The sequence below is a fragment of the Amphiura filiformis genome, unplaced genomic scaffold (assembly GCF_039555335.1).
Source record: "Amphiura filiformis unplaced genomic scaffold, Afil_fr2py scaffold_50, whole genome shotgun sequence".
Lineage (NCBI taxonomy): Eukaryota > Metazoa > Echinodermata > Ophiuroidea > Amphilepidida > Amphiuridae > Amphiura > Amphiura filiformis.
Genome location: NW_027305514.1, coordinates 605,708 through 624,202, shown reverse-complemented (window position 1 = coordinate 624,202; position 18,495 = coordinate 605,708). Strand labels below are relative to the sequence as shown.

At 38.2% G+C, this 18,495-nt stretch overlaps 1 protein-coding gene across 1 annotated transcript in view; it reads right to left on the bottom strand.

The window, feature by feature from the left end:
- LOC140144351 (anaphase-promoting complex subunit 7-like) overlaps window positions 1-15,511 on the bottom strand; it is a 50,577-nt gene extending 35,066 nt beyond the window's left edge. The window contains exons 1-7 of the mRNA XM_072166176.1: window positions 15,339-15,511; window positions 8,406-8,528; window positions 7,441-7,629; window positions 5,353-5,468; window positions 4,321-4,434; window positions 3,091-3,178; window positions 1,099-1,194 (exon numbers count right to left, since the gene is read on the bottom strand). Of these exons, the coding sequence (XP_072022277.1) occupies window positions 1,099-1,194; window positions 3,091-3,178; window positions 4,321-4,434; window positions 5,353-5,468; window positions 7,441-7,629; window positions 8,406-8,528; window positions 15,339-15,404 (792 nt within the window). The 5' untranslated portion in view covers window positions 15,405-15,511. The remainder of the gene's footprint in view (window positions 1-1,098; window positions 1,195-3,090; window positions 3,179-4,320; window positions 4,435-5,352; window positions 5,469-7,440; window positions 7,630-8,405; window positions 8,529-15,338) is intronic.
- Window positions 15,512-18,495: the final 2,984 nt, after the last annotated feature.

Sequence of the window (18,495 nt, the reverse complement as noted above, 5' to 3'; positions counted from 1 at the left end):
GGATGATGTCATATTGTTCATGTTCTCAAGCAAAGCTACCAACGTATCCTGGTTGTCTTCGATATGTGGAAGTGCTTTCATGACAGTCCTGGTAAGCTTTTTGGGCAACTTCACATCTATTTCAGTTGGTGTATCTGCATCTGAAGCACATGCGATTTGGTCGCATTCATCGCTAGCCTGTTGGTTAATTGTTGGTTTCTGTTTGATAGGACTGCAATTGATGTGATGAGCCAAAACAAATGCTAGTACAAGGAAGAGAACGCTATTACATGATATGGTAGCCATGGTTCAATCAGACTTAGAGAGCAAAGCGTTTTTTGTTGTGCATCAACTGTGTAAAAAGATACTGATTTTGCTTTGCATTATATACAAAGGGATATGTGTGTAGAAGCAAAGTTCAAATAGATTACAGATAAGAAGCTTGAACTATGAAATAGGAACTATCAAGAAAATAGTTTGCAGATGCCAACTACATGCTATAACTACATGATATGAAGGTTCAAATTTCAAACTCCACTTACATTGATCAAACCAGCACATAATTGTACTTATCAAATTTACTCAACTTCTGCATGCTCTGCATGTTACAAGGGTCATTCATGTTATATATATAGTGTACATATACACTAAAAAAATGGTGAAAATGTCCTTGGTATGTGGATAGAATGCGGATTCAGATGTCAACGTTTGCATAGTACTAAACTTTGTCCATGGTTGGAGGCGAACACCCGTGTTTGTGTGTGGGGGGACTTGTGTTTGTAATTACCTGCAAACGTGGACCTACATTATGATATACACCGCACAAACGTGGACACCTGCAACCATTGGCGTCTGGCTATAACCACTAGGACAACGCAAATAACGTAAAATACATTTAAAAGTGGTCCACGTTTAGGGGGTTCAGGATGGGTCACCGTTGGATAGGAAGTTGTCGGAGGTATGTGGGGTAGGTCCACGGTGTGGCGATTGAAATCGGGTGTGTGTCCTCGATCAGATAGGATTAAATCATATGCAGAATGAGGTCCTCGTTTGCAAGTACTTACACACAGGGGTGTGTGGGGGTGTGCTGGTGTTGGGGTGTGTATGTGGTTTTCTTACCCGTTTATAAACCAATGCAGCATTGGCAAGATCTCCAGACAGGAAGTGATTCTCCGCTAGACAGCACAGTACATTGATGTTCTCCCTCAATACACTCTGAAAAAAAATAACAAAGAATTTCTGTTGTTTAACCAGTAATAACCATTTTATTGTGCCACAAAACTATCCAAAACTATACAGCACCAGTACTAACCACATCCTAAAGAGGTTCTAACCAAAAATAGGAAGTGGGCTTATGCACTGGGATATAGCCTATATATGCATAGTCCACATGCACAAAATATTTAGACCTGGTCTATCAAGTGGAATCTAATCCCAGGAAAAAGGACAATTTCCTTTACATTTGTGTAAGTTCTTTTGTCAGTATTATTTTTTAACTTTGCAGTAAAATCTTTAGAATTTGCTAGCTACTCTCAGAAGGAAATAAGAGTGACGGACCATTATATTCCAGATGGAATTAAATTCCACTTAGACCAGGTCTTACTTTAGACCCGGTCTAACTCTTTTGTGCATATGGACCTATGAGTTCTTCAAGAGGAAAGGCAACCTATCTATGATTGGTTGGTTGGTACGTCTCCATCATATCCAACAGCTCAAGACTTCGTATGCCACCCTCTGATGATCATCAGCGAGTTTGTACATCACTGGCATTGGTTCCCCAATAAGTACCTTGATCCTCCATCTGGACTTTGGACAATCAGGTCTACAAGAACCCTCAGTCGTCCCATGTATCAAGACTTTTTCAAGGAAACTGTCCAGATGCCTAGTTATGAGGCCAAAGTAACTAAGAGCTTCGCAGTTAATCAGGCTAATTAGTAGTCTGATCTAATATGAACATAAGCTACACTAAACTATTAAACACTACTTACAAAAACATACACCACTAGCAAAAGTGGAACCACATCATTTTTCTACTTTTGGCATCAAACGACTTCCAAAGGCATCAATGACTTCCAATGGTATCAAATGGAATCAGTGACGCCAATTTTGGCATCAGTGAAGCTATTATGGAATCACTGATTCCATAATTATTGGAATCAGTGATTCCAAATTCGCATCACTGATCTCAAATTGGCATCACTGATTCCATTTTACATTGAAAATCAATATAATAGCTTCACTGATAATGCCAAAATTGGCGTCACTGATTCCCAACGTTGGAAGTAGCTGGTATAGCATAGTAATATGCTACACAATTTTATCAATTTGCTACACAATTTTGGAGTTGAGTAGCATTTTTATGCCATAGACTTACACACTGAAGTATGTGGATGTACCAAGAGAAAAGTAATGAAAGCAAATTTTTTTATGTATAAAAATGTTTAATTCCAACACTGCTGATTCCATTTGATGCCATTGGAAGCCATTTGAAGCCTTTTGATGCCAGTGGAAGACATTTTGTCACAAACCCCTCACGGAAATATCCTGCGCCTCCTCGAGCCACTTCCGGTCCTGCCGGGACTCGAACCCACGACCCTGGGTTTAAGAGGTGAGCGCGTTAGCGTATAGACCAAATGAGGACTTCCCAATCAGGTCTAGAACACTAACGCACTTATACCTCCGTGACATGCTCCCCTTCCTCGTAAGGCGTCCTCGCGCCTTTACTTCCTCTGTTTAAACTGGTCGCCCTTGATACAAGGCATACTCGGCCAGACTGGTCGCCCTTGATACAAGGAATACTCGGCCAGCCATTTTTGTGAACGCCTAACCCTTTCCGATGGGTGATCCCCCTGGTGTTAAGAAACACCAGGGACCACCGCTGCCACCATTTATGTCACAAACCCCTCACGGAAATATCCTGCGCCTCCTCGAGCCACTTCCGGTCCTGCCGGGACTCGAATCCACGACCCTGGGTTTAAGAGATGAGCGCGTTAGCGTATAGACCAAATGAGGACTTCCCAATCAGGTCTAGAACACTAACGCACTTATACCTCCGTGACAATTTGATGCCAAAAGAAAATGATACTGATCCACTTTTTCTAGTGCACTTACCCCAGTTTCCAGGCTCTTGAATGTGCTGACAGCTTTGGCATAATCCTTGCTGGCACTATATGCATGACCTTTCAACCAGAATGTCAACCTGAAAATAACATCATTTTGAATGGTAACAATGCCATATTATTCATTTATTTAAAGCTCATCAAGATTTAATGAAAAGTCAAAATTCTGATTTTAATCACTCTACTAACAACCCTAATAAACATAGGGTGAACATATCATAGCTTGCCTAGCAGGAAAGCTACAACCAAAAGGTAAGTTAGCTCAATCGATAAGGTGTTCGACTATGGTGCAAGAGGTTGCGGGTTTGAATCCTGGCGGTGCCTAGTATGCTGTTGTGGAAATAATTGATTTAGCTTGAAATTCCCATGGACAAGGAACTTACTGCTAATTGTCTCGTAGTAACCCGTATGAAACTCACAGAGCCGATTCTGGTTGCAAGGTTATTTGTGGAATGTCTAGGGTGTGCGCTCTTGTAGCAGCGAAGTCCCTGAATTGGTTGTTAAATGGTTTATGGAATGATGTGGGCCATAGTGGTCAGCGACAACCTGTAAAGTGTGCTGAGGCGTTGTGCCTTTGCGTAGCGCCCTCTAAATCACTGCACCTTTTTTTTTTAAGTTGATGGATTGTTGGTTCCATTGATTGTTTGCATGCTTACTTGCTTATTATTATTAGTTGAATCTATCTTACCACTAAGTTTCTGGAACTTGGTAAACTATATTCACTGATGTCCTGCCACTGCAGTGCCTTCCGATGCCACAACCAGTGTCATAGTCTGCCCTCTTTTAGATGGGTGGGGGAGCCAACTTTTAATGGGGGAAAACTTTGATGAAAAGGTCAAAAATGGGCTAAAAAGTACAAAGAAGGGCTAAAAATCTTGGTAAATCCATTTGATTGATTTATTGTTTGGATGGTTTATTGATTGATCTTGTATTTTACCATTAGTAGTGTTGCATGTTCTGTGCCTTTGACGCCAAGTGACACCGGTTGATTGCTCAATTGATTGGTTGGTTGATTAATTGATTGCATGGTTGATTCAATGATTGCTTTATTATTTGAAACGTTATCACCACTATCAAGTTGCTGGCACAGTTTGTCTTGCCGTTTATGTACCTTTAACACCTTGTAACATTGATTGCTTGATTGAATGCTTGATCAATTTATTGGTAAATCCACTGATTTATTGGATTTTTCATTGATTCAGATTTCATGGTTTATTCTTACCATTCTAGATTGCTGGCATTTGGCAAACTATTGATGGTTAGTGCAGCCACTTCTGTGCCTTTGACACCCAGTGATAATAGCCCTAGCACTGCCTCCAATGCCAATGGGCACTGTCTGTAAGGAAGATGGAAAAACGGATCAGTCACCATCGCTAAGAATTATGACGCATCATAAGGCATTCAACCCTTCAGTAAATAATGTTTACTTACTTATTTGTTTAGGATAAAATTTAGAGCAATTCATATTTTTTTTAATTACATAAAACTTATTGCACAATTTCTCACGCACAAAGAAATTCAGATCAATAATATGAAAAGCATTGTATAAAGACGATTCCTATTGGGAAATTTGCTAACTGGATTAACTATACACATATGCTGGAAAAGCATTTTAGGATTTCTGTTGAACATGTTTTATTTAATTATTGTAATGACATAAACAGTGCTTGTTTAAGATATACATGCATGCATGTTCCTGAGCTGGGTCTTCTCATCCTCCTTATGCAGGAGCTCCATATGAGGGGCTTGACCGGTGATGAGTTCAGTTGATCGCTAATCCTAAAGCCACGATTTCTCGGCGATTCGAAGAAACAGAAAAATTCACAGAATTCGGGGTTTGCTCACAGAAATTTGAAAATGCCACAAAATAGTGAAAAACTGTATAAAATGTCTAACTTTTGTGTTGATTTGCAAAATAAAACAAAGAAAAGTTATTATACATTAATTTTAGGCCTACGATGCAAGATTCTGGTCATACTACACTAAAAGGTAAGGCATAATACACTTTTAAATCATGTTTGCTTTAACTTTTCAGTGCTCTATAGTGGAAAACAGAAAATCATGGAATCGTCCAATTTGTAACACAGATTTTAAATTTTGAAACACGGAGAAATTGTGGCTTTATCTAATCCACATACAGTTACTTGGATGACTTGAGTTATGTTGTTTATTTATTTGTTTGCTTTTGTTTTTCATTGAAATTTATGGTGGTACATGTATCAACAGCATAAAAAGAATAAAAAAAAGTACCTACTTGAGAACTTCTTTGAATCCTGTTGTAGCTGATCTCTCCATGCCAAAGTGTTGGTATAGCTTAGCAAGGGCCATGTTCACATTGGGTTTACGCTGCTTAGCTGGAATGCTTTCCAACTACAAGAAAACAAACATTAACGATTAAAGTCAATTGCTTGGATGTGGGTAAAATTTTACACAAATTCACTGTTCTTATAAGACAACGTCATATTCCACTTCTTACATTATACTTCCTCAATACAAAAGATAACAGCTATTGAGTTTACAATCCTCCTTCAAAGCATTATATTCTCTGTTTTTAACCCAATGAGAACTACCTGAGGGTATTAATAAGATCATCTGCAAATGCAAGTTTGACCATAAATCCTACATGTAGTTACAATTGGCAATTGCAATGAGCATTCCAAATGCAGGCATGAGACTGCACTTTCCTAAAAAAAACTGAAAAAACTGAAAATGCGCGTGAAATTGGGCAAAAAGTACCAAAAACAGGCTGAAATTAAATAAAGTTGCGGAAATTTTGACTATAAAAAAAACTGAATTCAGTTTTTAAACTGAAAATTCTCATGCCTGCAAATGCTGTTAGATGACCAGTAGTGTCCATAGGATTAACTATCTTATGATATAAGTTCACATTGGTTCCTCTTCCATAGGGCATGTAGGCCTATTAAATGTTTTGCCAGTGTTAGGGCATTTGACTCATGATCACATGGTTGTGGGTTCGAAACCCTGTCAGAGCCAACATGTTATGCCCTAAGCTTGGGGAAAACACTTGATTTTGCTTGTCCCACTCTACCCAGGGGCCCACTTCACAAAACCTCAGTGCAAATGTATGATTGATCTTACAATAGATTTAACCCTAACTGCATCATGCGCTACAAAATACTCAGCTGAAAGCCACTGTGCATGCATGCATCCCACATAATGTGATGAAGCAATCCCCCTAAATCATATAGATATGCCGGGTCGGGACAGCGACACACAATGCAATAGCTACTGGTGGGCGACCTGTATAGTGCTTGGCATGCGAGGGGTCTCGGGTTCGAATCCCACCCTAAATAAAACAACTTCTTTGTTTATCTTCTCTCTGTATACCTTCCTTCTTTCCCTTCCATTCGCCAAAGAGCACTTGGAAAGTTAGGGTTAATAGGGGTTTACGTGTGGTACACCAATCGCAAGATCGATTGTAAGGCTTTGTGAAACCAAAGCAGGTGTCATACGCTGCCGTTATTGTTGGCAACAATCTATCCAAGAGACAGCAGAATAAATGTAAAGACTTTGATAACTGTTTCTTCACTGTCCTAGAAGTAGATACAACTACCTTAACCTACATATCGATTTTGTTACAGTATAAGTAATTTACTACACCCCTGGCCAATTTTGTGCCTATTTTTGCATTTTTCTCAAAAATTATAGCGCATTGGTGACAGGTAAGATTTGTATATTATAGGGGCAAAGACTACAACTACTGCACTGAAAATTCAGCAACTCAAGGCAAGTAGTTATTGATTTATTGATCAAATATTGGTTTTCCTCATTTTTGACTGTAACTCCACAACTGTTGTCTGTGCTGAAATAAAATTTCCAGTGCAGTAGTTGTAGTCCTTGCCCCTATAATATACATATCTTACTTGTCACCAATGCGCTATAATTTTTGAGAAAAATGCAAAAATAGGCACAAAATTGGGCAGGGGTGTAGTCTTAACTCTCAACCCCTAGACACTACTGGTCATATAACAGCATTTCTGATTGATTGATATTACTTAAAATGCTCATTTCAATTGCTAACTATGACTAGGCTTTAAACTATTTATGGTCAAACTTGCATTTGCAGACAATTTTATTAATACCCTCCTTGATTGGTTCAAAATTAGACACAATATTCATTTAGGCCAATCGACAGGTAGTTCTCATGGGGTTAAATATGAGTGAATGAGAGAGTGAGAATGCCCTTCCCCACAAAATGCGCTAACGTCTCCATCTGAAGTCAAATAAAGGGATGGAATACTTTGGGTGCTGATCATTGCAATGATATCCGATGCCTGATCCACAGATCCAAAACAGATTTTTCCTAAGCATTTTCTCTTACCACAGCAATGGCCTCCCTGTAACTTTTCAGATGATAGTTGCATTCATAGATGCGGAACTTGACATCCAACTCCGAGGGCAGCCCATCTGCTGATGATTGCTGCTGACTGCTGCTGTGGCTGTGTGAGCCTCCCTTTACCTTACTCTTCAGCAACACTTTCTTCAACTGCAGCGCTCGCCGGTATAATAACTGAAAAGATAAATTATGATGTCAAAACAATTTTATGTATAATTTTCAAATGAGGTGATCAAATTACCCCTGTGGATCGGATACACTATAAAGAGCTGTCAGCAGGGTATGCGATATTCACTGTGACCACAAGTTTTACAGTAACTTCAATTACATCCATGTAATATTTTACTATTATCAGATTGGGGTATACACGGTAAGCTGGGACTGAAATTGAACAAGCACTATGAGCCATAATAACCTCATCCCTAATTGCAAAGCTTAATGACCTCCATTAACTAACATATAGCTCAAAATTTGACTTCAAGTGGATGGAGTATGAGTTTTTGTACCCAACACACTCAAAGGTCATTCTATGTATGTGGAAGCCTATTGGGGTTAAAGAACTGTATACTGACAGATGAGCATGTTTGGGCAATTACCACAGAGAAACTAAAAAGACTTGTATTATTTTTGTTGAATACTTACTGTCTTATTTGACTACAAACCGACAGTGCATCTTAATCAAATAATGGAACTCTAATTATCAATAGCATCAATACTTTTCAACATGTGAATAATTGTGTAAATGATACCTTGATATTTTTGCCAAATTGCTATTCTGAGGAGCGGGCGGTGGAGGACAAACAAACAACTTTTTTTTTGGCCTTACTCAGAGGCTGTATGGCGCAATTTTGGCCCAGTGAAAATTATATTTGGCACACACAAATGCTGTATTACAATTAGTCAATTTGAGGAATTACATGTATAATACATATCCTGAACGCATACCCTACCTCTGCCTTCTTGTACTCTTGTTGTTCAAACAAAGCATCAGCATAGTAAACTTGTAACTGGTACTTTTCAGATGGTGTCAATAGCTCTGGGTTCTGTTCGCAAGCCGTCTTTACCAAACAAGCCTGTTGGAAACAAACGGAAAGTTGAAACATTCAAACATTACCAACTAGCTCAACTGAGTCGACTCAATAACTGATTACTGACAATTTTCAATAGGCCGGTTCTCGGAAACGAGTAGAAACCTATTGTCCGGAAGCTTGGTAATCTTTTGACTCGCATCCAACAACCAAATACTTGACTTCAAATGACAAATTAGTGCACAAAAGGATAGACTACACATAAGATGAAACCTATCTTCTTTTATTACTAGTATCTGCACTTAGCTTTCCTTTACATATCGAAGTCTATATGTTGAACTTGAAGTGGTAAAAGAATGTATTTTACCGAGAGCATCCTACAGTACAACAACGAACATTTTTCAAGATGTCAGCGTCCAGTAAGGCTGGCATTTTCGGTCGGGTAAACGGGTACCCGCCGAGATTACATTACCCGGTAGGAAATACCTCCCGGGTACCAAATTCAAAAAAAAAAATTTCAAAATGCATTCAAATTCAATACATTTTGAAATCATTAATAGACTATGACATGAATACAAATTATCAATTTTCATATAAAAAATAACAAAATATCTTGAATTTTTTTTTTTTTTTTTTTTTTTTTAGGTCAACCATGAATGATCCTGGCATTTAGGTCTAGGTCCAGAGACACTACAAAACCGAAAAATAAAAACTTAAAAAAAAAAAAAAAAAAAAAAAAAAAACTTTTTTTTTTTTTTTTTTTTCATTTGGTACCGGTTACCCGCCCGAAAATTGCGGCGGGGACCCGGGTACAAAATTACCCGAAAATGCCAGGCCTAGCGTCCAGTGAAATTATGTGCTGGGTGACAGGCCATGTTTAGCATACTTCAAGGGCGCTCATCACATAAACAAACATGCCATAGGAATAATTAAGGATGCACAACACTTAAACAAACTTTGATTTAGGTAAATGGCATCAACATTCCATTACCAGTGTATTGAAAAGAAGCTGATCGGTGAAGTGTATCAAAGAAATAAATTGGTTTTTTTTAAGACTTGATACAGACTATAAGGTTACATGTTGTACGTAAAGGCCTACAGGCTGCAGTTTGCCATGTGCTATTTGGGCGGCAAGTTTGATCAGAAGAATTTATGTGGTGGAATTAAAACATTTATTCATCATTTTTGGCAACAAATTTCAACCAAATTTTAAAAGGATATTCTTACAAAAAGGACTTCTCCTAATCAAGTTTAGCCACAAAAGAAAATGGTGAGAAGTAACTTGTTGTAAAAAAAATCTGCTGTACATGGACATTATATGATTTCCTAGTTTCTATGATTGTGGATTGTTAGTTGATACCATTTGTGACACGTTCAAGGGAAATAAGTCAGATGTCGCTAATATCGATTTTGAGATATTGGCAAAGAAAGTGTTAAAATTCCTTTGTTTTATATTATTTTCAGCAATTGATAAATTGATGTAACTTTGGAAAGAAAAGTTGTAGCCTACTGTCAACATGGGGTTTTCAGTTTCTGAAAGCTCTAAATGTCCTCTTTTGAAACACATGCGACTCATTCCCCTTGATCATGTCACATTTTCCGTGTGTAAGCTCCTACATAACCCCCCCCCACCCTTTAATAACCTTATTCCCCCACCCCACACTTTTTAGGTAGAACCAAGCCCCCAGGACACCCTTTTTTTAATCAAAAATTGAACCCCCACCCTTTTTTGACCAAAGCTTAGCCTTACAACATTGTAGTCATCAAAAATCCGACAGATGCCTAGAGGCCGGTCGACTGCATATCCGTCAGTACACGCTTTTCAATACGGAATAAATGCTAATGGTCACATGTCACAAGTTGGTACACCAAAAAGGTGGTGGTGTTACAATTTTTCGAATGTAGGCGAATGAAAAATGTCATATTGAACCAACCTTTTGTCCTGTTGAGCTACTTTGGGTCTCATTTTAAAGCTAAAGAACAGGGCTAAAACTGTGTAAACTAGTACTGAAAAGTGAGTCAAACTAAATAAATGGCATCAGCTGGAATTGAAAATTGATGGGGTGGAGGAGCACGTGGATCAGGAGCATGTGGATCAGGAGTACTATTAGCATAGGAAAATGTAAGATTTCCATAGTGTTGGTTTGAATAAATTATTGTATCTTCATAACCCCTTGTCATATTGAGCTTTTCAATGTCTCATTTTAGAGCCAATTACTCAAAGAAACAAGATTAACTTCAAAATTGATCAATTTCATGTTCCATATTAGTTTCTCATTACATTTTGTACCACGGGTTGCCTCTAAATGCACAGAAGTCAATGCAATCACATGCAAAAACTGCAAAGGTCCATATCTCCTTTAATATTCACTGTATCATGATAAATGTATGTATTTTCTGAAAGGAAATTGCACAAGGAAACTAATTTTTGCATAATGAAAATGGTAGAAAGTAGTGTTGGGAAAATATGAATGATTAATTAAATTTGAATTAAAAAATATCAAATATTTTTTGGTGCACCCTGTATATCGTGAACGTGATTACATAAAATTTTTCAGACTGATGCATATGTTGTGAACATATCCCAGCACATTGGACAAAATCCAACTTCAGACATTTGTTGTGGGGTATTTTATGTGAATAAGGTCCAATTTGAGAAAAACGCATTTGAAAATTTTGATTTACATTGCGGCCTATGGGCTAATTAGTTATTAATTAGGCAATTACGCCAAAACGATAAACATTTTTGAGGTAAAAATTGTAGGAGATGTTTAGCCCTAGAACTCTGGCCATAGTATCCGTTTTTACTTCCACTAGGGCCAGAGGCACTTACATTGAAAAAATTGTTGGAGATGGTTGAACGCAACAGAACAAATAAATGATGAAAATTGACCTTTTCATTGTGTTCGTGGGTCACCATAAGAGCTGTAAAATTCCATTTGAAAAAACATATTTTTCATATTTATGCACACTTTCCTACCTATTTTAAATGAACCTCAATATTGACCATCATAGTGTACCCATTTGTGTTACCTTCAATTCGACGATCCCTGTTGATTTGCCGTGAAAACGCTTGCATTTACTTGGAGGGAATTGTTCGGTTCTTCTGTTATTTACATCATTGGCATCATTTGACCTTTCATGTGACTTTTTCCATTTGCAACAATCTTCCCTATAATTGAAGACCGAATTGAAAAGACTAGTTTGCATATGACGTGACATGACGTCCTGTCAACCAGACCAAAAATGCCGTACTGCGCAGGTCAGTAACCAATCACGTCGCGCCTTTGCCCTGACGTCAGACGCAAACTAGTCTTTTTAATTCGGTCTTCAATTATACCATCATGCAACCGCATCTGACCTCGCCACATCCCGGGGTCGTCATTATATCCAGGCTGGACACATCACACTACCGTGTGATGTGTCCAGTTCGTCGCCGAACTTACATATAAGATGGAGAGCTTAGCATAACGGCCTGCCTATTTACGCTTCCTGAAAACACTCTTGCACATAACATACAAAACCACAAATTCACTAACTTCATCAACTTGCACTACCGACACCATGAAAAATATTTTAATTATTACCGATCCTTCAGAATACAAAAAATGTACTTGCAAATATTGGCAGTTTCATAAAATCCTGCTGCTGAAAATCGTAAATTCCACAATCTTCTGTCAGATCCAGGTCAGTAATCACAGGTGGGCGAATCTACCAGCGTGACAAGACCAGAGATAATAAAAAGCATGAGAGGCCACGCCGTACAAATAGCTAGCCTGATTGGCAAGCGTCTTCGCTGGCCAGATCTTCTACGGTCGTGTATGATGAGTAGAGACCATAGAGCCCTATAGGGCTCTGTGGAAGAAACAGTTCCTAATTTTGAAGCCATGGATAATATATTCATTTATACGAGAACCATATTTTGTACCAATCACAGAACAGAATTTCACTTACTCACAGCTGTCAATCATTCTTGTGAAACGTAAGCTCCGCCTAGTATCAAGGTCTTCTTCTGCGCATTGGTTGTGCGCATTAACTAGCCTCCAGCACAAATCCTGTGCACACGATCAGGTTGGATGGGCGGTTTACGCCTGGTTTACACAACAGGAACTGCGATGCATCCTAAACTGGATCGTTTCCGTGTATTCGCATTGCATCATTGCATGGTGGGTAATCGCCTGCCAATTTGCGTAGCTCCACGTTCACAACAGTTTAAAATCAACACAGGTAAATCCATATAAAAATTAACATGGACACAAAATTGACATAGCTTATGTAATTCAAATAATAAAATGTAATATTATCATGATAGATGCACGTTTTATTAAAACTTGAAAAGATTATTAAGTCCAATAATTTGTTTGTGTTAGCTGCACGAGTCACAAAATGGCGACCCATCATGCATTTTCTGCATGTGCCGACATTAGTAACTCATAGTGACTGTCCTCAAACTAGCGCCAGTGTGTCTCAGGCCTGATAACGACCCCAGGTAATTTTATGCAGAAAGTTTTCTTGCGAACAGCTGCAGGTGACAATTAAACAATGAACACGGCTTGTTTATGTACATGCGTGGGGAGGCTTGTCGTCAGCTGGCGTGTTTTGGACATGTTCGGCGTAAAAAAGTGTCGTTTTTCTTCATGAAAAATACCAGCGATGACCAGTTTTTTGTGGGCTATTTGATTTACAGGTATGTCGGTTCGTCATAGGGTAGAAATTATAGCTGTACAATTTGTATAACATACAGTTTAACATAGGCCTAAACATTTATGGGCACAAATCGACCTTCCGTATTATGCACAAGTATGTGGAAGTGGCAGGCATAGGTCGTCATGTCCATTTTACTTGTGGGGTGGATAAATGACGGAGTAGTGGACTAGGAATAGTAAATTAACATGAAACGTAAAACACCTGTATAAAACGAGAATAACTCACGCATGACCGACCCGGCCGGCCGCCGTTGGAATAAAAAATACACGCTGGATTGTCTTGGAACTCCAAATGCTTTAGTTACAAACAGAAATTGCGCTAGTAAAAAATGCATTTCAGCCCCTGCCAAAGTTCATTTTCGGACTCCCCCGTAAAGTAGAATAGTCCAGATTATCGTAACCTTTGACATTGCCAATATCACACAAATGTCGTCTATTTCATGCTGTAAAGATGTATGAGCAAATTTCTGAAGAATATTGGTAAGTTTAAAGGCCAGATATCAGGCTAACGAATATGATCTGCATATATAGAAAGATCCCATCGTTGTCCGAATGTCAAAATTTGATAAATGTCAATGGTACAATTCTAAGCACGTGAAAGTCGTGAGGTCATTTCTCAACACAATACCTGTCAGAGGATAATTTACATAGGCACAAAAGACCGTGTTCAGCGAAGCGTTACTCAGCCAAACATGGCAGAGTAGGTCCCGGATGGTCGTACATGTTCCTATCTCCACAACGTTATACCTTTCCAACAAGGAAAGAGATACAAAAGGCGAACGTCTAGAGATGTTGTAGTTTTACAATATCTATAACATATTAAAAAATAATTTTTTTGACCATTTTGACCATGTAACACAAAATGGACCACCTCATGACACGTGACCTAATCTCTCGTGACATCATCCAAGCTGCAAAGTTCATTTCCCATTGAAAAAGCATGTAAGACAGTTTACTGTTCTCCCTAGCTCGAGATACTCTAGCTAAAATACAGGTTTACATTTACTATCTTATACATTATCTTGCTGTATTTCAGCTAGAGCTCCAAACGACAAGCTTCCGGGTTTTTTTGGAGAACAATAGGCCTACTGTTACGTAAGATGAAGAAGAAACCCGCCTCGGAGCCCGCCCTACTCATTATTTCATTGTACTTATTGCAATTTGCCTCCACACATTACGTAATCAACACAAAGCTTTTGTGAGGATTAGTGAGTGGATAAGAAATTGACAGTGGAGGATACGAACTAACGAAGGACACGCCGATTGTTAGTTGTCAATCATGAATTGCCGCAACGTATTAATATTTTACTGCATGGCATTCCGCAAACACCAAGACAAATTAGGCCGTATTTTTCCCAAGATCATCTCATATGAAGTAAGCTGAATGCGATCTGTACTTTTGTAACATTCCGATCGATTTTGATCACCTATTATCGGCGAATTTGCTTGAAAACACGTGAGTTCATGTTGTGTAAACATAATTAGCATAGACACAAATGAAATTACGATGCAATACAATGCAATTTGAATGCGCAGCAGATCTATAGAAATAACGTTGCCCGGTTTTATGCAGAATTAGACCCTGTCTGGTTCTCCCTAGCTATAAACATAGGGCGAGATGGCCGAGCGGTTAAGGCATTGCGCTGCCGGCCGGGAGATACGATCGACGAGGGTTCGAGCCTTGGGCTTGCCTTAGGTGAAAATTCTCTTCCCTCCCAAAAAGTTCCTATATGGTCGGGAATCCTTCAATTAAGTTCAGTAATTTAATTTCAGAATTTAATTGAAGAATTTCTTCTCGCCCCATACACTGCCTATGCGTGCAGATATAGGTAGTTATGTGCGATGTCCGTGATTCGGAAGTCACGTAAAGCCGTTGGTCCCGTGACCGTGTACAGGAGGATTCATCCCTGTGCACGTTAAAGTGTCAGAGCTATTCGAAAAGAGAAGGGGGATCATCCCCGGTTCTGATATCTGCACTCAACCCTCTAGGTTCAAGAGGACAAGATGGGCGCGATACAACTGTACATAGGTTGTCTACCCATAAAATCCTGTAGAATGTAGAATAGGTGCAGTGCAGAATTCGGCAGTTTGTTTGACATGTTAATCTTTATTTATTATTTTCAAATTCATCTCAGTTTTATTGACCTACCAGTATGGCTACATTTGAGAAGAGACCTTCGCTGTGTAGAACCTTTACTTGGTCAATGATACCCATATTATCTGCTTTATTTGGCCAATGGATCTGCAATAAATTAGGAATTATAAGGTGCAATAGATGCTCTCGCAAAAATTAAATCTTGCTCTTTCGCCGCTGTTCAATTTTTATTGATCATTAACAGATGTAATATTTAAAAATTACTGCAGTTACGCTTAACACATAAATATTCATATGTTTATTTGATTTACATTTTTATATAATCCAAGATATTTCTTGTTAAAATTTAATTGCATACTGCTCTATCTTTTTCTTGCAAAATGATATATTTATTATTGAATAATAATACATAAAAATAAAACATTTGTTATTGACTGATGTTTATGTCAAAGTTCACGGAAGTTCAAAGGTTTGACAACTCGACCTCCCTGACAACTCGACCTGCGGACAAGTCGACCTCCCTGATAATTCGACCTCAATAATCGCCGTGCACATGGTGCATTCATTGATGATATTGCCGATGACTGCAGATATGTTTGTTTATTTTTGGGTTGGTGTTTTCAGGTGGTGTATGACGTGCATTCCCTAAATTCAGTAAATTTTCATCGTCAACCGTGTAATTGAATGTGATTATTTTGAAATTTTAAAACGCTTGAAATATCACAAACAAATAGGCCTAGGCCTATGTTGATAAATATAAATACAAGCTAAAACCGTTGGGGTTCGATAATGAACCCCACAAAACTAACCGAGTATATGGAAAATGCCATAGGCCTACGGCCGGGCGGTTTCACGAGTTGCCGGCTCGATCATGTCATCCGCCGCCTGGGTGTTTTATGGTGTTTGTGCCTATCATTATAATATCATGGAATGTACTTACATGTCCCTATACTGTCTGTTCAATTAGCTTAGATTCTTGAATTTTTGAGATATTTGAAAAAATAAAAAATTGTGGTCAAAGTCATCAAAGAAAAGTGTTAGCACAGCCTTAGACCTAATGTGATTTATACTTTTCAAATTCTAAAGTTCAATTTAAAACCCCATTTCTTTTCAATTTTGGTCTTTTCCCGCGATATTTTTATAACAAGCCGTAGAACGTCGGGTACCATAAACTTTTTTGAATCAATCCATTTAGACAATGGGGACGAATGTCATATTGCGCTGAGATAGTATGTATTCGACCATCCGCATCAAGAAGTATTGTCCAGCAAAATAGCTACATTTGCCAGTATGCCTATTGTGTTGAAACCCTACTGTTGAAACATTACGTTATTATTTATGAGCTAAGTTTTCTAAAATAGGCCCAGCTTATACAGCGTGTCCCAAAAGTAACTTAACATTGTGAATTGGCCATATCTCAAATATTTCCTACTTCATACCAAAATGGAGAACATATTCATATAGATTGATCTTTTAGAATTATTCTGATACCAAAAAGAGCATTATTGAAGACCCTTTGACCTTACTGTGCGACTGTACATATGTGTGTATCAAACCCACAAAAGCAAGCTCATGTGTTCTTTGTTCAAGAACATGAATGATGAACTTCCCTGAACAATAGAGTTGGTTCACTCACTGCGCACGGTATGAACATTCATGGATTACATGGCTTAGCGTAAGCGTGACTGCTGTTTTAGATTATAATTAGGATATATTGACAATATTAAACTTTGTGAATATTCTCAGTCATCCAGGTAGATTAAACTTTACTTTAAAACAGTTGAAGTGAAGATGAATTTCCTATAGATCAACGGATTCAGGTCGTATGGTCCTTTGCCGAGACAAAGTCGGACAAACTCACTGAAGCAATGTTTAAGGAACAGTTTAATGTAAATTATGCACTACCCAGCCGACTAGTGCTGAAATTCCTATCAACTGGATCTGTTCATGATCTACTTCGGGCAGGACGTGGAAGAACAGGAAGATCGGCTACAAACATTGATGTCATACGAAGAGCGGTGGCAAAAAGCCCAAGGCGATCAGTACGTCGACTTTCAATGGAGAACAACGTACCCCGTACAACTATTCATCGAATCCTCAGAAAAGATCTTAAGCAGTTTCCATATAAAACCCAGATAAAACAGAAAATGAAGATTACGCATTGAAAACAAACAATTAAACAAACACAGCCAGATTAAACAAAACAGATTTTAAAATGATAACACGTTATATCGTGTTCACGTCTCAAATGACTTATTTTATAAAAGTGGGTTTTACGGTACAGTAGATATCCATTAATTTCATGCCAAAGGGTCATGACCACATAGGCATGTTTGGTATCATAACATTTCTAAAAGAATTATCTACATACTGTGCAATTTTGTAACAACACTATTAACCCAACGCAAGTTATGGCAAATTCACAATGTTAAGGGACTTTGGGGACACCCGGTATAAATACATTTCTTGCGTATTTATTTATTTATTTATTGATTTATTTATTTACTGTATCTGAAAAATGTCAAGCGAATGCTGATATTCTTGGGAAGGAATGATGGTATTAAACAAAACTCAATTTACATTGTAAACCAGTTGAAATAAGAACGAAATCCATAATTTTAATGTCATTGTTTAGGAAAAAAATAATGCTCATAATAATGTTATGCATAAAACGTAATCGCGCCATATAATTTCGTGTAACAAAAACCGGTGGACCATCATCACCAATGGAACCTATCCACTAACCGGAACGGTATAACAATTGAAATGGCAGGCCAGATTGGTGGACAGATTGTTTTGCTAAATTGGATAGGGTCTATGCCCTAGTTGAGAATGGACCGTCCCATTCGATTTGTAACGGTTGCGAACCTTTTTGGTGGACCCAAGTAACTGCCTAAATGAGGCAAAATTGAAAAGAAATGGGGTTTTAAATTGAACTTGGGAATTTGAAAAGTATAAATCACCGTCCAAGGCTGTGCTAACACTTTTCTTTGATGACTTTGGCCGCAATTTTTTATTTTTTCAAATATCTCAAAAATTCAAGAATCTAAGCTAATTGAACAGACAGTAGTGGTTTTATTTTTAGTGATAATTGTATAGCGGGAATTGTAGGGTTTTAAAGTCAAAACTCTGTACAATATTTTATCAAATTTTATGTCATTAAGGGATGGGGTATGAACGTTTGGATAGTATTTATTGTGGGACATTAGAG